The following is a 24,599-nucleotide window of genomic DNA, read 5'->3' on the forward strand; positions in this document are numbered from 1 at the left end:
GCCGATGTCCTTTCCGTGGTTAAAGATGAAGCCAATAAAAACCCCTCACCCAAAGCTGACAGCCAGATCTTTTGCCTTGTTGACTTTTAGATGTGAAAATAATATTGCTCAGAAGATGCTGAAAAGATATTTAATTCTCAATAGATCGCTGACCACCGCACCACACAAAAACATACAGACTTCATGCTGTTACCCTGAATATCAGTTCAGGCAAAAAAGAAAATTGAACATATGCATGGACACACTCACCATATGACTACATTCACCTATGCCAAGGCCATACTTCTATCTCCAAATAAATGAGAGTCAGACTCATGATTTGTTATGTTCATATTTGTTATTACCGTGAATTAATATATGCACAAACACATTTTACCAAATTGCTAAGATTGCTTGTGTAATAAAATTACAATGGTCATTTTAAGTTTGCAAGATGCAGGTTGTGCATAATTTATAGCAGGAGCACAGAAAAGGAGTGTTGAAATAACTGTTTCAAATGGCAGACTATTTGTTGAGGCAGAAAAGTCCCAGAGCAAATTCTGTAAGATTTGTCTTGAACAAGGAATGCTGGGAAACTCTGCTTCTACATCTCCAAAACAAAATGTTCTTTTTTTTTTAAAGTGGCCACATCATGGTTGCATTTTCTGCAAATCTAAAACTAATCAGTTCTTTGTGGGCCAACAGCCTAACTTTCCACCGAATTTCATGAAAACTGCATGAAATCTGAAAGTCTGCTTCTACTTTTGAAAATAAACAAGTACATTTCCCAAGACGTCTGAGTAATACTTTGAACATGTTTTAAACAATGGCAAAGCCACACGCCCCTGCACTGCAAGCTAGTACAAGTAGATTCCCTTGCTAACAGTTAGTGACACTTTATTGGCCATGACCTCATGTAACCCTTGTGAGTCAATCACGGCAACGCGCTGTGGCGCTGGGCTGTCACACCCTTCTCCTGTCATTCCCTGACTGAGGTAGACTGTGTTTTGTGTAAAATATGCTCGACTGGATAAACTTTGGCTTTTGTCGGGCAGATGATGAAGATGTTGTTAAAAAATGTATGACAGTTTGAGTGACATCAGCTGTTTTCTGGGAGCATGTTCCAACAGCTACCTAGCTGCAGAAAACTCTGTTGTGTGAGATGTGAGGGTCAACAGACAGTTGCTGACGGCTGCTGCTGCTGAGCTGCTTGGAAGCAGAGGCTTTCCAGACTTCAAACTGGGATACAGAGATCCTTGTAAGGTAGTGGCCCAAAAAGTTCAAGGAGTGCCCCCCTGAAGTGGCACCACTCCAGGTCATTCCCTACGAACGTGCATCATTACGGTACTCATCAACCCACATACTGCATTAATCATTGCAGGTTCAACAGTGCATCAACTTTAATACAGTGCAGCTGAGGACAAGAAGAATAAGGTAATGTCCACTTTTCCTTTGACTATGTGCCCATCTATCTATCTATCTATCTATCTATCTATCTATCTATCTATCTATCTATCTATCTATAGTGCCAAAAAATGTAAAACACAACGCTACAGGAAAAGTTTTGTTCCAGCTACAATCACTCATCTGAATGATTCGTAGCGACATTTGCACATATTTATATATTTATTTAGTGTCGAATTATGATTTCTGACCCTATCCCAATCTTATGTTGACAGCAAAGCAACTGAGCACTTTTTGTCATGGTTTATTGTGTTTTGTCTTTTGTCAGTGTGTGTGTAATTTTGAATTTTGTCAGGATGGATGCCCCATCTTTTTACTGCAAAAACCATCTACCTACGAGTACAAATAAAGTAACCTAAACCTTTCATGCAGCTGTACTTACTTGATATAAAGGGTATGATTAGGAATTCACAGTGTGTAAAATGCTTGCATTATGAAAATAAAAATGGAAACAATCTATTAACTTTACACCCTAGTGTTTCCAAGTGTGATTATTGTCTGTGCTTCTGTTGTTAAGACAACCAGACTGCTTTTTTTTTTCCTCAGAGCCTAACAAATAATGACACTAATAGAAGACTTTCAATTATAAATGGTAACACACTAAGCTTTAAGCATTTATGCACAGCAAATAAACAAAGGTACAGGTGAATGGAGAAAAAACACAGTTCTCTTAATAATAACCAAAATAAATGAAACTGCAACTAAACCTTGTGTTGCAAGCTTATTAATATGGCAGCTCTGATGACGTCACTTTGGTTTGAAGCACCAAACTGGCAATGCAACAGAGAGTCAAACTTATTACACAACAATGTGGGCTTTCTAACATATACTGCTACTTTTTTTGTAACTCTGGATAGGCACAGTGATCTCTACAAACAGATATCTTCATGTTATTCAGAATCTGTAAGCAACGGAGCAAGATTTTTGTATTGGAAGCATTCTGATTTCTGCCCATGATCCATTTGTAGTAACCAGTCACGTTTGAGCAGCAGGTAAAGAGCCCAGGCAGAAAGAATTGGCTAAAATACAATCTTGGAACCCATCGACTAGTGTCTGACAACAATTTAGCTTTATATTAGCTTTTGAAAAAAGAATTCATCATTCTTATGTAGATGTCTGTTTATAGAGATTAGCTAAAATAACCTGCACACGTAAGAGGAAGTCTCCACCCGGATATTCGCTTGCTTTGCTGGATCTCTTGAAATATTGCCCCCAGAGGCTTTATCATCAGACTGATAGCTGATGGGTTCCAAGATTAAACTACGGATGGCTACTGGGTTGTACAACTTACTTCCTTTGCACTTTAAATCAAGTCTGAATTTCCCCAAGAAATCAAACCCAATGGAGTGAACTTGATGTTTAGGTGGAGCCAATCTAAACAGTGATGCTGTCATTATTCTGTAGCCTCTACATTGCGCAGTTGACATTTACTTAAAGCTAAAAACCAATATAAGTCATTACAAAATACAGAAAGTACTTTTCAGGCAAATAGTTCTGCATATGATAGCTGCTTACTTGTGGAATAAATTGAAGTTCCCAGGATACATTTTGGTAAGTGCTTTCATACTTATGCAATGTTTATGCAAGATTGCTATTTATCTGATGTAAATCCTGTTTAAGAATTTAACTGAACAAACTAAATCACACTGGCAGTTTCAGATTCAAAATATAATCAAACCAGTAAATTGTTGCCATACAGCCCTGATTGAGACTTTTTTTTTTTTACAGCCCATCATCCAAAATGGAATATTTTCACTTAAAAAAAAATTCAAACTACCTCCTTCCTTCATTAATGTTTACTAAATATGTGAATACACATGAGCCTGTAATCCCTGTTGGGAAAAAAAAACCTTAGGAACATAGTGTTTTACTTGGTTTCAACAAATGCACACTAAATCACATTAAAAAAGGGGGATTTTCGTAACGATGTGCCAGTAACATAAACAGGTCACATATTTTCTCCACACGACAAGAATCACTGTCTGCATGAAACTGAAACCCATGATGAGACTAACTATGACCCAATGTGGAAAAACACTGGATTTTTTTTAATACGCTTTGCATCTAATTACGATGGTTAAAAAAAATATTATGCTTAAATTAGAGTCTGGGATCATGGAGTTTGGTTGCCAAGCTAACAGAGAGGCCTGGGCAGTGAGACTTGTTGCTGTATCGTTGCCACAGCAGCAGCAAAGAGCAGCAGAGCTCCTGTGAAGGCCAGCTCCATCATCTTCTTCAAGTGGAAAGAATCTGTCCCCTCCCTGTGACAGGCTGCCAGCTCAGCCCGAGCTCCGTCTTCATCCCTGGACTCCAATAACTCTTTAAAGCTCAAACGCTCTCTGACTGCTATAGGGAAGGCGAAAACATCACAGACATATACGATGCAGGCATACTGACGTCATACATCTGTGGGTTTCTCATATGCTTTTTAGAAGGTACACAAAACGTGTTATTTTGTTTATGTTTACAATCTTCTATAGAGCAAACTTTCCTCACTAACAGGAGCACACAGTCTCCGCAGTAGCTGATAGATCCGAGGATCGACTGGATCCACAGAGGAGATGTGCTGAGTGTGTGTTAAACACAAGTAAGGCTTCTCTGATGTGGAACCTGGCCGGGAGTTTGGCCAAACCAGACAGCAAAGCGGTAGTCGATCTCATCAATCATACATACAACTGGCCTCTCTGTACTGGATATTATGCTGGAGTCTTCCCAACTCTTCATCCACCACAGCTTTCAACATTTCTAATGTTGCTGTCTGTGTTTATGTGTGTGCGTGTGTCTGAGAAACATATAAAGATGGAAATAAAGCGTGAGAATGAGTGTCTGGGTGATTTTTCTCCTGTACTGCATGTTGCCACTGACTTCGAATTTACCAGAGCGCAAATTGAGAAACTGACAAATGATCTGGCCTCAGTACTCACAAGGAAACAGATAGACCATTGTGAAAAAGATCTCCACCCAAAAACAGCTGGACTGATGGCCAGGAATCAAAAATCCACTTTGAAACATTTATTGTCCACATTAGCAATATTTACAGGCAGTGAAAGAGAGCGAGAAAGACGATAGTCAGAGGGGATACACAGGGGAGGACCATAACTTGGGCCTACTCACTTAATGAACCATTTTATAGAAGGTCAAGAGATTAGGATCATACTATGTGCATTTGTGTGATTTTAGGCTTTTAGTTTTAGATTCTGCATGAAAATGAGCAACTCTGTAGGATTCTTCTGTCCTCTTCCATCTTGCCAACCCGTCTACCACACGTTGTGGCTATGGGTGTGAGTCAAATATTACAGGGCATGCCAACACACACACACACACACACACGCACACACACACACATGCACGCACGCACGCACGCACGCACACACACACACACACACACACACACACTCATTTTGTATGCACCCTCTGAGTGCTTTAAGAGGAGAATGCCATGGTTAGATGAGGGGTCAGAGTCTGTGATACATCAGCAGCAGTTTCCCAATCCTCTTAGTGCCACAGTGCTCCGGGTCTAACTACTCTCCAGTAGGTAAAAATATACACGTCTTAACCTCACTAATCCCGGAAATGGAGGTTATTCAAATTCAGAAAAGCTCAGATTAAGGATTCATTGAAATACCTGTGATACCTTTAAAATTAAAAGAAAAAAAAGAGAATATACGTGCAATTTAAAATCAGTCAAGTGTTGCGATGGGCATTGAAACCTGGTAAAAAAAAAACAAAAAACACAAGCCCCAGGGCTAAGTCATTGAAGACATTATTGTGGTATATAGGGTTGGTAGCACCAGCCACCAGTCAAATGCTGGTAAAATATGCAAGTGGCTGCTAGATTTACTTTACTCGACAGCCAAAATGGGTGGGATGGGGGCACAGCCTGGCTACTGACCCTGTGCTTCGCTTCTCTCTTCCTTGTTTTTTTATTTTCGCTGTTAATGACCGCATTAATGTTTGGTGTGCATGGCTCTGTAGTGGGCGAGTTCAGCATGGAGGACAGTAAAAATGTGATGGTGGTTACTTCATTCTTATATCTCTTATTTATTCAGTCTTTCACTCAAACTCTGTGCTGACTAAATACAGATCCATGCATGTGTATATTTGTTTTGTAGTCCTAATATGCTGCTCTTAATTAATTGTCCCAACTAAGATAAAAGATGATATTAAAACAGAATTTGAATCAAATTGAAACATTGTTGCTGCTACTCTGGAAACAACATTTAGTTATATTTACTGTATTCAGTTCAAATCCCATTCTATATCAATTAAAACATTAAAATTTTTAGCATTTTAACATTTCTTAGTAATAAAAAAGAACCGATAAGAGGATTGATAAAGAACAGAACCGACAAGGAGTATCGATAAGAGTACCAGCGATGACAAAATCCTAACAATACCAAAGTCTAGTCCAGTGTGTTTATTTTTAGATTTTTTTTTTACTTTCAGTGAAAATAAACAACCCAACTAGCTGCAAGGATGAAAGAACAAACATACTGAGACGTCTAATTGCACTTCTAACGCTGACATAAAATTAAAATCTTAACCCCAAATGGATCATTTGTATCAGTCTGCAGCACTTCAAAGCACTAACTTCTCAAAAATGTCCTTGCTGTGTGAGCGTCTGAAACCCAAAGTGTTTTTTGTGAGGATAAAAGTTGAGGAACACACACACACACACACACACACACACACACACACACACACACACACACACAAACACACACACACACACACACAAACACAGAACCAAAATTAACAACTGTAGAGACATTAGTTTGATCAGTCCATGGGAGACATCTCATATGCATTATTTAACAATGTTTCTCTCTGTTAAGCTTTTTTCTTACAGTCAAGGTCAGGACTTTTTTTTAATTCCCAGTGTGAGGTTGCCAGACTTTGAAATTGCCCTGCTGTTTAATAACAACAGATCAGACGTTTAAAGGAATACATTTATTTAAAGATGTAATCAGTAAAACTTTACTGGCTCTTTCTGCCAACTTGCCAGAACATATCAGCAGGGGCTTGCAGGTGTTACTGATCAATGCCAAGAACTTAACTGTTAGTACCTCAATGGCTGCTGAGATGTCGAGCGTTCTAAAAAGACAGAGACAGGCCTTTGTGCACTTACAGGGAATACTCCTGTACTCTGTGCCTCCCTGAACTACCTGTGATGTGCACTTGGTTTCATTCCTCAAAAAAACAGAGAGAGCAGCGGTGTAGCACTGTAACGCAGAGGGATGTTAGGACTCTGAAAAACTTTGATGCCTTAAAACTTTGACTCTCCTGCCTCCCTCTATTAGTCTACAGCTTTTGCGGTTCACTAAGCCAAAAACTCCTCTTACTTATCCACACAGGATCCACACACTGATTGCTAATCACCATTTGTCCATATTGTTTAAGGTTATATAACTGACCCATTATGTAGCACAATCACAGAGCTGAGTCAGTGCCGAACTATGGAGTCTGCAAAAGCAAACGTACCCTGTGTGGATCAACAATGCTTTATATGTGTCCTCCCTCCCGATTTAACTGCAATTAACTTTACTGCCTAAAAGGCACTGAGGGTGTCCAGTAAAGTTTGTAATTTGGAGAGGGATCCAGATGGGCTTGCCAAAATCAATCTGAATAGGAACTTGTTTTGTGAACTGACTCGCCCACCTGGAAGATTCGTATGTAATGGCCCTGTCTCCAAACATCTGTTGAGGGCTCTGCAGCGAGGATAAAGAGAGCGGGGGACAAGTGACGACCTTGTTTGCTCGAAAAGTAGGCAACATGCAGGTGACATCATAACTCTGATATTTGTCTTGTGGAGTGTATTAGGCACTTTTGGACAGGATTGTGATTTCCTCCCATTTTAATAACGTTTAAATGACACTTATCTAATTGAAAATCTTACTAAGGATCAGGAGGGATTTTAACAACTTTAAAAAGCAGGGTTAGGTCAGTGTCGAAAGTTAGAAGTTAAAGTGTTTGAATACAGAAATGAACTTTTTGCAATATCTGGTGTTACAGTTTAATATATATCAATTGTGCAGTTATGTAAAGCTGCCTGTGTGCATGCGGGATAAAAATATATTTCTGCATTTGTGGATGTTTAAGTGTTCCGGATGTACCTTGGAACGTCTCCCGCATTATGCAGTTTAACACTCTGTGATCCGTTGCTCTTATCTGGCATAAACACAAAGCTCAGCCAAGCTCTGCCGCCAGGTCTGGATTCAAGGTAGGCTTTTCAACCCTGTAAATGTCAACAGGACACCCGTTCAACTCTGCATTGTTACCATGACAACGGGGCACTTGACAGCCACCGTGCACAATGGGATGTTGTGCTCAGACAAAAATGATCTTGAGCTGTCAGTGGCAGACAGGTGGACAGGCTGGCTGGGAGATATATATGTGAGATACAAGATAGATGTGAACGCAAATGGAAAATAAATGTATGGATGAGAGAGTGAAAGAAAAAAGGAGAGAGAGTGTGGGCAGATAATGATAAAGAATTGCCATGATGTAGAAGAGCAAAACAGAAATGCATTAACAGAGAGAAAGGATGACAAATGAGAAAAATGGCAGGGAAGTTTTCTAGGTGTATTAGAAACTTCAAAATAACAGCTTCCAAAAAAAAAAAAAAGGTAAAAACTGGGGAAAGAAAAAGGGATATAGAGATAGAAAGTGAAAGATGTCTCGTGTACTATCTGTGGGCATAATTTTCAGGGCAACAAAAGGGCAGGCAGGCAGAGGGGAACCGAATCCTGGCCCGTTTGTCTCCTCAAATGGCCTCTGGGGACTGTGTGAAATGGCCCTTTTCTTCTTGGTCCTTTTCAGCCCTAAACCCCATCTACATGACAAACAGTGTCACTTTGAAGCTGCTTGTGTCATCTCTGCCTATCTGTCACTCATTCCTGACCTTTTGCTCCTGCCTCTCATCTTTCTTTTTTTTTCTTTCTTTCCACAGTAATTCACTTTTTTGTCACCATCTCCCTTTCACCCTCTATCCTTTTCATTTATCTTTGATATCTGCCTCCGCGCTCAAAACAAGTCTTTGGATCTTTGAAAAATGGCGAAGACATTTTGGCACTTCTGACTGTGTGTTATACTGTTTGAGGCGTACTAATTAGAAAAAAGTCCTATCAATTAAGACTTAAAAGTTGATGGCTACGTCATTCTTTGATTGACTGATAAGCTTTGACCTGCTTCAGTGTCATGACATATTTAATAATCGAAACAATTGTTCTAATACGAATATGGACAGGAAACAGCCAGCATTAGTAAACGATGGATTCTGGATTCAGTCTTGATGCTTTATTTATTTAATTGACTACTGTGATTCATTTTCAAGAACGCAATTAAAGCTGTAACTTCTATAAAAATACATTTTTGTCAAATTTACTGCAGCGGTCATATCTAAACAGAAGTGTATGAGATGGTTAGAAAGCAGCCAACATTAGTAAAATATTAAACCTCTGCCCTCTTAATTTGCTGCTAATGGCATTGCTGCAATTATTGAAGGAACTCAACCAATCAAACTAAGCAGTCTCTAACAAAGCTGTCAATTGTGTCAATTGCTCTGTGAACTCTGGTAAAAACTGCTAAATAAGGCAGCACTGGTTAAATATGACTCAAGCTTCTGTTATTGCATTTCTTGTCTCAAAAATTTACAGAATCGTATTTTGGCATACTTTTTCCCTGTAAAATGAGAAAGAGTGCTTCCGCTGGTTGGCGATACTCTGGTCGACTCTCTCCAACAGCGCAGCCAGGTCACAACCTTTCTCATTTCACAGATAAACAGTGCACTAAAATATGTTTCTGAAAACAATTGAGGCAAAAAAACAGGCAATCCAGTAATCTTGATTTATATTTGATCAGTGCAACCCAGTTTGACCGCAGTTCACAAGCAGCAATAAACATGACCGACAGCTGCATTAAAGATTCCTCGGCTCTGATTGGTTGCTTTTGGTGCACGTTGGTGAATCTATTAAATGCTTTCTGAGGCAATAGAAGGAGGAGGAGGAGGGATAAGATCTGTCTCATGTAATACTTTTTGGACGTAATTGAGGAAGTTTTTATTTATAAAAGTTTTCAACTTTAGCTTTAACAGTCAGTCGGGTCAACAACAAGGTCAGTAACAACATTATCTCTTATCTCTTGGACACACACTGTGATTGTAGCAAACTCTGTGGTGTTAGATATTATGTGTGACATGTAGATGAAAAACAAATGACCCGGTGGCAACTGTTTACAAAGGTGTTAAAGTGTAAAAAAGTATGCAAGCTTATTCAACTTTGATGGCAATAGTCAACCTACCTGGTTGAAGCGCTCCAACCTCTCCTTGACCTCAGCCAGTGTGGGGTTCGGGCTGCGAACTTTGACCTCTGGGTTTTGCCTCTGAGCATGCAGGCCATTTCCCACAACTCTGCCAGTATAACTGTGAGATAAAGAAAGAAGGGGAGTCAGATATTAACAGGAAAAATGGAGAATATTGGTGTCAAATAGCAGCAGATAGTTGTACAAATATTGACAAGATGTGGTTGCTTAGCAAGACACCAGCCATGCTCTGGTGTTATTTTGCTTTCTTTTGCTTACCGCACAACACTATATATATTTGTCAATGTGGGATTCTTTATTGTTGTTTGTAACAATGTGTAATTAAACTATAACAAGGAGCACAATGAGAAAAAGTCTTGAACTTTACAAACTTGTGCTTGAAAAATAAGCAAAGATAGAATTTTGCTTTTACTGTCAAATAAACTAAAACCAAACCCCTGTTTCTCTTTGGTTTTTAGTTTAGTTTATCATGCAGTCCATCAATGTCTGCATTTAAAAGTCTGCCAACTGCACCGCAGTATTACTTCAACATAAACTAAAAACCATTAGGGCCTCATTTGTCGAAGACGAAACACAGGGCATGTTGCACGGAAAACATTAAAAGCTCCATTATGCAATAATTTCTGCATCAGATGTGGTAAAAAATCACTTAATGCGGCTTTTATGTCCTTCTGTGATTGAAAATATTTTAAATGAAAATATGACTGAGCACAGCCTGGTCAAAATGATATTGAGAGACATGGTGAACCGGACCCTTTAATCCCTGGCATGCTCCGTGGGCCTGCAGCTCGGCGGGGATTATAGCTGTTGATTTTGTCAGAGCTGTTGTTGAGCTGATGTCAGGGAGGCTAACGTTTTGAGCAGCTGCCTGATGTAGAGGGGAAGTGTTTTAATTTTGTATAATAGGCACAAAAGTTTTGGCTGAAATGACCAAGTATCAGCTCGTCAAAGCACAGTTATAGCTCCGGAATTAATGGATTTAACATTTTATAATACAGTATGTCAGTGTGGAGCCATATAAAGGATTATACAGCTGTTTATTGTTATAATGATTCAGTACAGGCAGATGTAGCTCTGTGTTTAGCAAAGCAAGCTTACACTCGAGGGTTGTGTTTGAATTGTTGTCAAACTAGGAAGACCAGTACTGTATAGGAGTAACACACAAACACGCAAAGCTATTCTGTAATTTATTTCCAACAAGTCATTTAGAAATGTTGTGCTATTAGTTATTATTTCTTCACTGACTAGCAGGTAACCTTGTAATGGGCCATCATACTCAGCAGTGGTTCTCAAAGTTTTTCTGCCATGCTCCTCTTCAGAATCCAAATAAAGTCCATATAACCCACCCCACTTTTTTTTAAATAGCTTTTATTAATTATTAACCATAATTGGGGCTGTAACTAATAAAAAAGGATGCCTAACTTTAGGGGAAAAAAAGATCAGTATGACAGCATTAGTCGCCTAAACTCTTGTTTGTTCATTTTTCCATGCAAAGATCATGTTTCACTCCATAGTTTACCCTTTTCTTCCACAGCAAACTTGCAGTGGCTCTTTGCCCCCCAGGGGAGCCCGCCCCACAGTTTTAGAACTACCGGGTTACAGAAAGGTTTCAAACTAATTGCCCACTAACTAATTTGTTTAAAACCTACAAGAAAATTCACTGATTATAGCAATAAATGTGCTTACAATGACAGCTTGTTACCAGACAAGTGATTGATGAGTAAAAACAAAGGCCTATTATTCCTTATTTTAGGACAGTAATAAAAAAAAAAAACTGTTACAGAGAAGTGCTGGGACATTATACTCTTTAGAAGTTCATTATCAGCTTAACAAGAAAGGCAAAGCACATTAATATTGCAGTACACACACATTCACTCATTCCAAATATCCAGGGCCTCTGTCTGTCTCTGAGGTTTAACATTAACAATATGCCGAACATTTGTAATGAGAAATCCAAAATGTCTCGTTCATGGTGTAGTAAAGTCGAATCTACTCTCTCTCAAAGCTGGAAAGTAAAGAGGTTAGTCTCAAACTTTTGATGTTGTGAAGTATAAAGTCTGGAGCTGCTCTATAGACCATAGATGTGCATCAAACCATTCCCTATCTCGTATTAGTGCACTATATAGTATGTTCACCATTTTGTAGTAGTGTTCGAATTTTCAGCAGTTAATTTCTTCCACTATATAGTGCACTATAAAATACCCACAATGCACAGCAAATTTTAGTGTACATACAGTGTACCCTACATTTTACTCCCGTATACCACAATGCAATGTGTTTGTGTATTTCAAAAATCTAGCATACTAATTTGTTTGGTTATTCCCTATATGGTTTAGTATTTAATACACACTACACAGAGAATAGTGAGTGAGTAAGCGCGTGAGTGAGTAGACGGTTTTGAACACAGCTAAAAAATGGGAGACCTACAGAATGTTTGCTTTCTTTTTATACCCTAAATGTACTTTATTCTATTGTCTTGTTTTCAGTTCTGAAATAGAATATTTACCCACATACACCACAAAGAGTTTTAGCATTCTTAGTTTTTGGATTTGTGAGTTTTTGGTGTTTATTTATTTATTTTTACTGTCTTAGGACATGGAAATAACATGTATAAATTTTTTTAAAAGGGCTTAGTTGCCGTTTAAGCCCTAAAACTCATATTACCTCACAAACATAAAGTTTGCCACAGCCCTCCCCACAGTCATTATACTGTTATCCAAATTAATTTGAGAATTATTTGTTGATGCTAATCTTCCATGTGCTGGGGATTTAACCTCATTGGAGAGGAATGACATGTACTGGCATAAAATCAATTGATGCTTTCACAGGCAGTACAAGGCTGATAAAGTGATTATGGATTGTGTAAGTGAGTGTGTTTATATGGACGTGTTTATGAGTGTGTGTGCGCGTGCTTTTGTGAATGCACACACTTGTACATATGCATGTGAATATGAGTGGAAGCAATCATAAAAGTGCTGAACTTGAGAATCTCTGGCCTGTGATCTAAGCAATGTCTCAGAAAGGTCTGTGCTCCCTCGACTTGCTGAAACAGCGCTTTGCAGATCGGCCCCATAAAAATGCAAAAAATTCTCACTTAACCCTCTGCTGCTACATATTACTTTACATCCCCTTCTTGTTCATTTCCTCCTCCACCTTTAGATTCTTGTTTCACTTTAGTGTTTTTTTGCACAGTGAACCCCCCACAGCCCTTCCCCCAGCTTCACACACTAACACACAAACCACCGTCTGCTTTGACACCAACTGAAGCTCTTAATTGCCAGCGGCTCTGAATCTTCTCTTGTCAAGATGGAAACAATCGATAGCTTTTGGACTTTCAACTTCCCCCCTCTGACACACATGATAAATTGACGAATCAAACGGCTCTCTTAAGCAGTGGTTGAAAGTGGGGGCCTTGTGTGTTAGGGAGCATATGCTTGTCTGTCTCCAGGCTTGGCTTGGGATAACAGTGTTGGCGCGGAAATGAGCTCATCAGATGGGATGCTAATGAAAGGGAAGTGTCAGGGTAAGTTTGGCAGTGGGTTAGGCCTGGAAAGTTTCATCGCAGGGTATGTTTGATATCATATGTAGGAACGTGACGGATGACATGGCAGGACTTCCCAGAGCCGATCACCTGATAGACAGACAATCAAAATGGCGAATGACTGGACGGATATGGAGCAGACATTAGATGTTACGATAAGAATCCTGCCAATGGCAATAATGCATAAAGTATTTCTCGCTGTAGCCTTATGTCCTAATGAACTGAAGTTAGACTGTGAACATAGAGTAGAAGGTTATACAAGGAAAAAAATAATATTTCTCTCTCTTGTGGCTTATAAATAATTAACAGCTTTTTGCAATCAACAGACTGTGCTCTCCTCTGGCGGTCTCAAACGTTAAAAACAAACACTCAAACTGACTACCTACACATGCAGGGCTTCTGACTTATGACTTCTCTGACTCCTTTCTATGGAATTGACTCATTCCCCTGTGAATGCCCAATAGATACACTGTCCTAAAGGCAGCTTTGTCTGTTTTCGTCTTTCTCTCTGCCTGGAGCACACACTAGCGGCGACCTCCACTCCCTGATGCTGACCTCAAACTGAACTGCCTTGATCTTTGGAGGCCTGCAGGAATGCTTGTGGGTTGTAAGGCAGAAAACAGAAATCAAATATTCATCTTTTAAGGTGTATAGGGAGATACAAGAAAAAAAAAGTGCATTTCGAGTGTAATCATGTGCCTTAACATTTTGGTGTATATGTTGTAAACAAAACAGGGCTGTAGCTTGGATAATATCATTTGAAGAATGTGTAAACATTTGATTAAAGGTACAGAGAAGGCTGGCCGTAGCCAGAGTGAGGGGGCGTCTGGTAAACTGGCCTCAGGTAAAGTGGATTCTGGTGTCTTTCATCTGTGCTCAGTTCTTGACGGATCATTGAGGTCTGGCTGGAAGGTTTAATGAGCCCACAACACTCACCAGGGATTCAATTAGCTCAATGTTTTGTGTATATAATGTGTGTGTGTGTCTCTCTCTTTAACTACAGCTAAGGGTTCCTCCCTGCATTTCTCCATACATCCCTTTATTTCTGTGAGACTCATTAGAGCACTCCACATTCTTGGTCACATTTCCCTTTAAAACAAACACAGGACTGGATTAAAAAAAAAAGTTTTCAGTGTGGCTTAATTTTTTTAAATCTTAAACACAGAGTACCACCATACACTTCTGAGTGACCCATACATAATATAAAATAATCATATGGCAGGTATAGGCCTGTTGGATTGCCTAATTGGTTAATTGCATTCATACCGCACGCTGTCTGCAGAGCTCTGTGCCAGGATCCCAGTGGTTAATGAGATTATCCACTGGTATCTGGCAGGGAGAGAACTGGTTGTACATCATCTCTGAAATGATTAAAGGCAGTTTTGTTGATATTTTTGATGCACTTCAAATTTCACATCAGGATTAAAAAGCTTGCCAAGGTTACATGGCGTGCTCAGGGGTTGACATTTTGTGCCATGAATTTTAAGCACACTGTTTATCTGGATCTTTGCTTCAATAATTAGAATTAATAATCGTCTTGTACGAATTCAAAAGCAGCACATTTCATGAAATCCTTAACCTTATGAGATAAATACCCTGATGCGGTGTATCAATTGGATAATATCACTGAATAACATAGGAATATACTGTTGAGGATCATCTTTGAAGCTGTTAAAATCAATCTTGCAGACTAAGGTTGGCTGATTGAAATTGCCCTACTGATGAAATATATTTTAGAAAAACAAGGATATATGACATGATTGTCCAAAAAAAAACAAACCAAAAGCTGAAGAGAGCCAAAAAGTGCACAGATATAAAAATATAGATATAAAAATCTACGGACTGGAGAAGCACTTGTTGTAATACCCCTACAAATGCAGAAACTGCTATTTTGCACAAGTGCATGCTGAGATCAGTTAATCAGATCAATCATCTGGAATGGTTATTTTTATTTAATAACACATTTGTACACATTGATGTATAGAAGGAGGATAACACAGACACAGGCCTGCATTCTGATGTAGAAACAAACCAACTTGAGGCAAGTCACAAACTCACTGAGGTGAGGTTTTGCAGTAACGACCAAACAAGCAGTGCAGGAGCACGTTTTCAAATAAAATATTACCCTAACTTTCCCTCTTTCTTTTGTTGCTGTTAACTGCATGTTTGATAAAACATGTAAATTGAAATGAGCAAAAGAACGAGTGAAAGCCAACAGCTGAGAGGGAGAGAGAAACCACAGGGAAAAAAACAGGGTGCGGATCAGTGTATTTTCAAATCTAACTCTGTAACTTAAGGGTTTAATTTGACCAAACCCGAGCTGGTAATTGTTGGAACAGGGGATTAACTAACTAGATGACTAGCAAGAAAAACTAAGACCGTTATGGTGAGTTTTATTTTCTTTCTGACAAAATGAAATGAAGTGTGTTTTACAATAAGTTAAGTAAGCAATTAAGCGAATGCTTGTCACAGTTCAGTGAAGGAGAGAAACTTGGATTTGTGTACAGCTGTATGTTTTTGATAAATAAAATAAGTGTAAGAACCGCCCTTAACAGAGAACTCAAACTAGTGAGTGTGACACACTTAGCAGCCACACTAACGTGTTGTCACCATAACAACTAACAATTGCCATTTTCTTTTGTACTGGTCAAATGACCACAGTAAACAGTTTAATGGTCTTTCTATTCAGTCTGTTTGTAAGGGTGAAGGATAGAGACAGCAAGAGAAAGAGAGATTGAAAATAGCAGAAAATTCATAATAGGCATTACGTAATTGAATACTGTTCTGTTATCGTGAACATGTAATAACTATTGTCACGTACAACCAATATCGTTTTTAACTATAATCTCATCATATCACCAAGGCTTATGGCAGACAAAAATATTATCTCCATTTGGCAGCATGTTAAGACTGAACTCTACAGGTCCAAAACTCTGCATGTTACAGTGACATCATGAGGAAGCAACATGCAGTACCTGTCTGGCAGAGATAACTGTAGTCTTACATCAACGGTACCATAAAGAAGTGTGTGTGTGTGTGTGTGTGTGTGGGTGAGTATGTCTGTCAACAAGGTGTCATTACAATCAAAAAGCATTTAAATAACAAAAAGGGCCATTTGTGCCATGAAACTGAACTGTTGACTGAAAACACAAGCCATGATGAATTTCCTGTCATCATTTTTCTTTGAAATATGCACCAAATATTCACATGAATAGTTAATTTACTTTTTAACAATGTTATCTTAAAAAAATACAGGGCAATACTGAATGATTAATATTTGTTCAGTTAATTGGACTAAAGCTTCTTCTGCATATCCAAAATATTAAACATAAAAATGTGTTTGGGTCTTTGGCGGTCACATTTCCTTCCATATGTAAATTGATTAAGATAAATGATTCCTGTGAAACAAACATCAAGCTGAATCAAACTGAGGAGGGGGAAAAGTGTCAATGACTAATGATTAAAAGGAGATGAGATTGCTTTCATCTGAGTGAGTGTGTGTATTTTGGTGGCTGTGGGTGGTGCTATTTCAGCTGAGGAGGGCATTGGATTAGAGCTGGTGGTGCTGCTGTCAGGGTAAACAGCAAATTGTCGGTTCATCGTTCATTAATAAAGCCTCTCCCCACCCTCCCGGCTGTTGTGGATATACAAGATTGAACATGTGTTGAGTCCTGTGATTAATGCAGAGTGGGTCATGGCAGCTGTAGTTTTTAAAGATGTCATCTTTAGGGTTTGGTACTCTTTGTGACATCATTTGTGATTTTAAGTGAGTGCTGTTTTGTTCAGCTTCTTATAAAAACAACTTCACATTCAAGAGGTGCCATCATTACACTTTTGTCCGTTTCACCATGACGGCAATTACCACAACATTATCATTACACTAGTCATTTTTCCTGCTATATAGACAAAACTAAACAAGTTAAAATTCTTGCTCCACAGCTCTTTCATTACACACATACACAGCAATAGAGAATAATTTATGTTAGAGACAGTGGGGATTTGTCCCTACCACTTTTCCGATTACCTAGAACTGTTCTCACCACTAATTTCATATTAATTAGACACGTGATCACATCAAATATAATTTAAAATTTGAAACATATTTAAATATTATGACTCCTTTACAAGCAGCAACCCAGAGGGCTGAGAAATGAAGCCAACACAGAAGACCACTTGAGGAAAGTCAATCCCCATTCAGCCAAATTTTACTGCAGAAATAAACATGTTGCCTGGTACAAAAAACAGTTTAGGTCACTATAACTGATTTCAACATTCCTGAAAACTGTATAGAGGATGCATTTTTATATTGCTCACCCATTTACATTTTGTTAAGGCTTTAAGTTAGGTGACAACAGTCTTTGAGTTGGATCCACCCCCACTTCTCAAACCTCAACCCTTCCATCTAAATATGATTACTTCTGGCTCCAAATAACCACAACGGGACGGCCAAAAATGCTAAACTCAAGGCCTAAAAAGGGCAGTCCACAAACCAATGTCACAGCAGCTATGGCCATTATTTTATACAGTTTATGCTTCTTTCTCAATAAATTACTTTATTCACAACATCTCAGATGAGATATGTGAAATATGTTTTGAATATGCACAAAGATATAAACAGGAGAAGAAATCTTGCTGAAACACGTGAACTATTGAAGTCCAAGGGTTTAGAAATTAATTTAAATAATGAATGTGTCATTCACATGAATAGGTGCCACGTCAACATCTAAAGAGACATCCCCAAACAAAAACAAAGAATGGGGCTGAAATAAATCAGTAAATCATACCTGCATGTGTATTGACTCAGCAGGAATAATACTGAATGCAAGAAGTTGATCTACAGGGGAATACATAATTTAAAAGCAACACAGACTCTCTTACAACACTGCTGCACTGCTCTATTCTACTCTATTTTTAGAATTTAATTTTTCAACTACTGTCTGAATTTCATGATTTTGTTTTCATTTCCACCATAAATTGGTGCAAAAAAATTCACTAGAATGCAGGAAATAATGTGTTTGATGCTCTGGTGAGGACACTCTGAGCCTGTGTCATATGTGCCCCCCCTACTTTTTAAACACAGCCTATGCCCCCTGGGTGCACTAATATACATTTTTTCAAGCCAGTATTGGAAATACATTTTCTACCCACATATCTGTATTTGTCATACGTGCCTTCCACAAGGCTTGTCTGTTGCTGATTTAATATTATTAGGTGACATAAGCCTACATAAGATGAAAACACTACCACTCACCATAACACTAATCCCATGACATTGTAAATTATAGCATTGCAACTTTCTCTTCCTGGAACAGGAGGACCTGTAGTCACGAGTGAGGCCAGTGGTGAGAGCAAAGGGAGGGGTTGAGGAGATGTTTGTAGCCAGCTAACTTTACGAGCGGGGCTTGGACATGTTGAAATACTCTGAACAGGAGGTTTTGTTCTGAAAGGCCAGACTGTTCTCACACACTGTGTGCCATTAGCAGCCATTCGCTGTACTAACACTAAGCTCATGAGCAGGCGACTGGTCAAAAGCCACTTTGCAAACATTTAATCAACATGACGTATGTGCGCATTGGACAGTAAACATGAACATGTGCAAACGCATACAAATGTTTCGAAAGTCTGTGCCCCTTAATGCAATGCTAACGTACACACAGTCTTACCACAAACTCTTGTGGTGGGTCTGAGTTTATCGTAGGTTCCCAATGATAAACACAGTGAAAATAAATATTTCAAACATCCAGAAATAAACAAAATTAAGCTCTGGCTAAATCTTTGGCTGCTCTTACCGAAGATGTTTGAAGTATGTTCTGGAACTTGCTGTTCTTCAAAGACAACTTTATTAGAAAGGAAATACTCAGATCATAAAATGTGCAAGAGGGAACAGCAAGCAAATCGGGAAAGGGCATCTACAGGGCAGGCAAGCTCAAACAGCATGCTTTTCTTTCTATGCTCTATTTCTTTCTCTCTTCCTTCCCCTCCACCTATTATTTCGAGTTCTCAAACAATCTCTCAAAGTCCACCAAGAGGCCATGTCTACGGTTCAAGTCATCTTTCTTCTTCCTCTCGATTCCTCTGCCCAGTACCCCACACTCCATTAAATCCTGCTTTCTCCCTCTTTGTTCTCATTGCTGTCTTTTGTAACCCAGCTGGTAACCACATGAACACGCTGATCGCCACCAGTAGCCGCAGTCACTTGGAAGTCTCAGCGGTACCTGGGGCATGCAGTCTTGGCTTAATTTTAGTCACGCTTTATTCACAATAGCTCTGTTTTTCCTCTCTTTATCTGTCTCCTCCTATCTTTTGACCTCACCTCTTCCTTGTTCCAGCTGGCAGCTTAGGGATTTGGAAATGAAACGGCACTATGGTCAGTTCAGTCCCAGTGAGACAGCAACCTAATGGCTGTTGAGCAACACTATGACACTGTGGATAATGAGGTAGACTTTGAAAAAAGTTATCCCAAGTTCAATCCACTTTGAAAAACTTTAAAAAGGCAGTCAACGGTTCTGTTTCAACAAGTATTTGATTTACTGTTTTCCACTGCTGAACTTCAAACCTTTGACTGCAGCTCTATGCAATGATACTCAAAATGATTTGTCCAAATAATGTGAAACTCCCAGTTTCTCTCTGTAAGAGCCAAGTCAAGGGTGCAGCGTGATTTTGTAGACCTGGCTGGTAGCCCAGTGGGCCCTCTGTCATGCTTCTTTGCAGTCGGGCAAGCGTCTGTGTTGGGTGATGAGTCAGACATGTAGGCAGAGTCAGGGAGGGTCAGAAATATAAAGAGCAGCACGGGCACAGCAGTCATGTTTGCAACTCCAAACAAGATCAAAAACATAGTCAGCTGCTGAACCCGGCAATCTCATCTCTCTTGTTTTGAAGTTAGTTGGAAACCGTTTGATGATTTCATACTGACGAGCTGCTCCTTGTGTTTGGGAAGTGTCTGCATGACTAATCATGAGATGATGTGGAACTCTTTAAACTTGTTTTGCCGACATAATCATTCATCTGTAGTTCATCGGACTGTGTCCTTCCCTAGTCGGGAATGCTAATGCCGAAGATTGCCCTGAACTTACAGCTTGTTGCCTGAAGCAGTGGTTCTCAACAAAAAAAGCAAAAATTAAAACAAATTTAAAAAAAAAGAAACAATTATGTGTGGCAGCTGATTTCCTTTCTCTCATATCCTGTTCATCATGTTGTGACTTTGTTGGGGGCAACCCACAGAAGTGTAAAGTGGGGTGTAGAAAAAAACCTGCTTTTGGTGGAACAATCACAACTGGAAATGCAGCCCATTTCTCAAAAGAAACAAATTTTGAGGGCACAATAACTACTGAAATGCAGCAGATGAAAAAAACCCCACTTTTGGTGGCACAATCGCCGTTGGAAATGCTGCCAGTGTCACACTGAAAAACACCTGGAGTCAAAGTAATTGTTGGAAATGCCTCCATGTCTTTCTAAAATACAACCAGTTTTGTTGGCACTATCATGGCAGGAAAGGCCGCAAATGACTCACTGTAGGTTGAAAACCACTGATGTAGAGCTATTGCACTAAGTGCAGAGGACATGTTCTTTAACAATTAATAATGGGGCTCCACACTCAAATGCAAATAGTCCACAGGCTGTTTTCAACTCCAGTTACACTAACTGCAGGGTTATGTTATTTCAGCCAAGATGAAACATTTTCGTGCAGGACATTTAGGTTAATGAATCTTTACAGTTTTTGTCTTGGACTTCACCTGAGGCATGACACCTGTGCTGAGCCGGCTGTATATCTGTCTTCATGGTGCTGTGGATCAGTGAAATATGGCTGTTTATGGCTGTGTGGTTGGGTTGGAATTACACACCACTATGTTGGTCTCAATTGCTTTGCCACTTCTTAAGAGGTCCCAGGGTGATTTTACCAAGACCGGGCTGGTTTATTGAGTGGTTGCACAGTAACAGCTATATGGTTGAAGGTCCAATGGCTCAGATTACTCACGGCTATTACGCACTGAAAGCCCGTCCTCTACAGTGCAATAAAAGGTGTTACTACACTTATGAATGGCTCCCTTCATGCAGTATGTTTGTTTTCTATATCCTTTTTTAATGCTGTCAAACACGCCTATGTGGCCTTTATTGGGCAGGTCAAGTATCCAATCAATATTCTCCTCCATTCTGTTTTCCATTTGCCCATCACTGCCAATACATATCTCTTTCACTGAGTACTCCTGAGGGGAATATAGCTTTCAGACACAATCATTAAATTCAGATTTCCTTTCATTTGTGTTGTGCACATTTCAGTTTTTTTAAGTGATGAGAGCTCCATGTGGAAAAGCAAAGCAGCCTGTCTGAATGTTTGCTTGTCTCTGTTTGTTTGTGTAATCAGCATGGTAGCTGTTGACTGGATGTCTTATCAGATTGTTGGGTGGATGGAGATGAAAGCTGACCCTCGTCCCCTCTGAGCCAGTAGACCATGGTCTGGTGGAGATGTTGCCCGTTGCTAATAGCTGGCTGGAGCTCTCTCTGGAGAATTGGGATTTCCAAACTGCTCAGTGCCAAATTAAAAAAAAAAAACAAAACTGCTGCTGAATTCACAGAGGGAAACTGTGCTCTCATTTAGCAGGTTTTAGAGGGTTAGTTTTGGGTGTGTGCACTGCTGACCAAGAAGACACTTCGACTTCCTGGATTCATGAAGCCTAAAAGTTTAAATTAGAAAATAAGACTAAGGAGTTGGTTGCTGTGAGTCAACACAGTGCCTGTCACTATTTTCCGTTGTTGTCTGTTATTCATGATCAGCCTGCTGAAGCAGTAGAAGAGTTCAATTTTTTAGGAACCTTTTTGGTAGCACTTTAAGTTTTACAGCCAAACCTGAATACATTTTACTGTAAAAAAAGAAACAAAGAAGGAAGAGCTTGTACGTAATTAAGACATTGGATCATATGATATATGTAAGAAAATTTTACAGACTGTTTCCAGTACTCACAATCAAAGTCAAAAGTCAAAATTATTTAGGAAAAAGCAGAAACAACTGGGATGTATATATAAAATGCAGGTGAAACAAAAAGCCCTACAATTTGTGTCTGATCCACATTCATTCACTTTATAAAGAATTCATAAAACTGCCCGCAGGAAGACACTATACAGCTGTTGCAGCAAACAAGAACATTTCCAAAAAGTCTTTCATGGCAAATACAATAATTCTGCTGAATATGTAACCACAATAACCACAATAACATTGGAACCATGTCCATTATTGTTGTCTGTACAAGGCATGTTGTTATTTATTGTTTGTATTGTGATTTTTATCACAATGTGTTTTAACCAACCTTTAAGTCGAAAGACAAATGTCTTTATTAGCGGACAATAAAGATCACAACAAAACAACAACAACATGAATAATAATAATAATTATTATTATTATTAAGATATTGCTGGAGTCCCTCGAGGATCATACACATTTTTACCCACATTGATTTTTCATGACTTCATGGCAGATTTTCATGACCACATATTCTCTGAAACTTCTGTGTATGGTGTCACATAAAAAAACAGGAAACTGAAACTCCATGTCAAAATGTACCAGTCAGTAAAATAAGGTGCCAGTTTAAAAGTACAGTGCAGTAAACTTGCAAATCTGGGAGCTATCTGACTGATGGAAAACCATGAACCCTGAAAAAAGCTGCTTGTTTCCTTACATGACATGTGGGAAAACATTCACAAGAATTAGCCCCCGTTAGTGCGCATAGTCCCTCTGCAGTTAGGGTTTGTTCCTGGACGCAGAACCTGAAATGATCCCTTGTTTTATCGTGGACCTGGTGTTTAATGATAGCTCCTTTGGCATGACTAACCAGTGCTACCTCTCTCATGTTTGTTATGATGAACATCTAACTACACAGTCCACATTTCAAACATCCTGGGTCCTGGTCTAGCCATGCCTTGTGCTTGTCCAACTGAAACCAAACATTATTAAATCAGTCTTTTCCAACATTTTTTGGTTTATTTATTTCTTTCAAAACTTCTCTAGGCCTGGAAATTTCAAATTCCATGATTTCTACAGTTTTTTCATGACCATATGAACCCTGGCCCCTGTCTGTGATAAAAAACAACCCCTTGCTGTAGGCAACCTCAACAAGCACTCCGTCTTGTGAGCTCAGCCTAGTCTGGTCCTGCCCTGGTATGCTCTCGAGGTCACGGTGACCTGGGCCAACTCTGGGAAGAGTCAGAGAGCCGGAATACAGACAGCAAGAGGGAACGCAGGCAGAGAGATTAAAGAGAAACAAAAAGAGCTGGGAAAATGATCTATGACTAGGCATAGTGATTCACTTAGCATGCACATACACTTGCAGGTAATCACATACTGTGATTACCTGGTACCCAGGAGGCGTTTGATACTCTTCATTAGGTCTATTCAATTCATCTATTTCTATTTCCGTCTGCAGGGTAGAGGATGTCTACAATATCTAGTTTGGCTCATCATTGGCCCATTATAGGCCTACACACAGCCAAGCATGTTTCATTTCAATGCTACTCCAGGCTAATGAACAAGTATCGATTTATCTAACAATCACGGCAACTGCAAAGAGCTGAATTAATTTGGTGTAAGTGACTCGCTCGTGCCAACAAACTGCTCTCGCTCCCTCTTTCTCCCTCACATTCTCTCTCTCACACTCACACACACACACACACACACACTCACTCTCTCTCTCTCTCTCTCTCTTGCTCTCCTTCTCTCATCCCTGTGGCAGCGGAAACAAATCCTGACATTAGCAAATCAAAAGCTGCAGCACAGTGTAATGTATATACTCTCCCACTCTCTGTATGAAGCCACCAGATCCAACTTGTACTCTCTGTACTTAGTTCTGCCTCCAAACACTGACATAATGATGAAGGGATAAGATACTTCCTCAGGCAGAAAAAACGCAAACTATAAATTACTGCAATTGGAGTACATTTGGTACCTTCAGACTCGGTTGCTGGTCTGACAGGGGAGCTAAACATGCTTCCAGACTGCACCCCTGTGGCCAGTACTGTGTACTGAGCGCCATCTGCTTTATTGGACCACATGGAGCTTTTCAACAATGAGCTGAGAGAGTCTGATAATGCCTTCAGGCTGACATTCTTTTAACTTTTCTTTTAAGCTTGTAATTTCAAGTGTCAAGATAAGACTCTCAGGCAGATCTTTCTGATATTAGGCTCAAACAAATCTTGACTGTTAAAAGCTTTCAAAATAAGAAAAGTGAGATTGCTCATAATTTCAGTCTCATTCGTGGGTTTTGGCACATTACTTAATCTATTAATAGTCAACTGTGAGATAATGTTA

At 39.4% G+C, this 24,599-nt stretch overlaps 1 protein-coding gene across 5 annotated transcripts in view; it reads right to left on the reverse strand.

Annotated features, from left to right (window-relative positions):
* gpc5c (glypican 5c) overlaps positions 1-24,599 on the reverse strand; it is a 139,594-nt gene that overhangs the window by 32,907 nt on the left and 82,088 nt on the right. For all 5 annotated transcript variants that reach the window (XM_088085426.1, XM_088085428.1, XM_088085427.1 and 2 more), the window contains one exon: positions 9,742-9,862. In XM_088085426.1, coding sequence (XP_087941552.1) covers positions 9,742-9,862 — 121 coding nt within the window. The remainder of the gene's footprint in view (positions 1-9,741; positions 9,863-24,599) is intronic.

Source organism: Plectropomus leopardus, chromosome 12, assembly GCF_026936395.1.
Source record: "Plectropomus leopardus strain MGB_pleo_1.0 chromosome 12, ASM2693639v1, whole genome shotgun sequence".
In the NCBI taxonomy this organism is placed as follows: Eukaryota; Metazoa; Chordata; class Actinopteri; order Perciformes; family Serranidae; genus Plectropomus; species Plectropomus leopardus.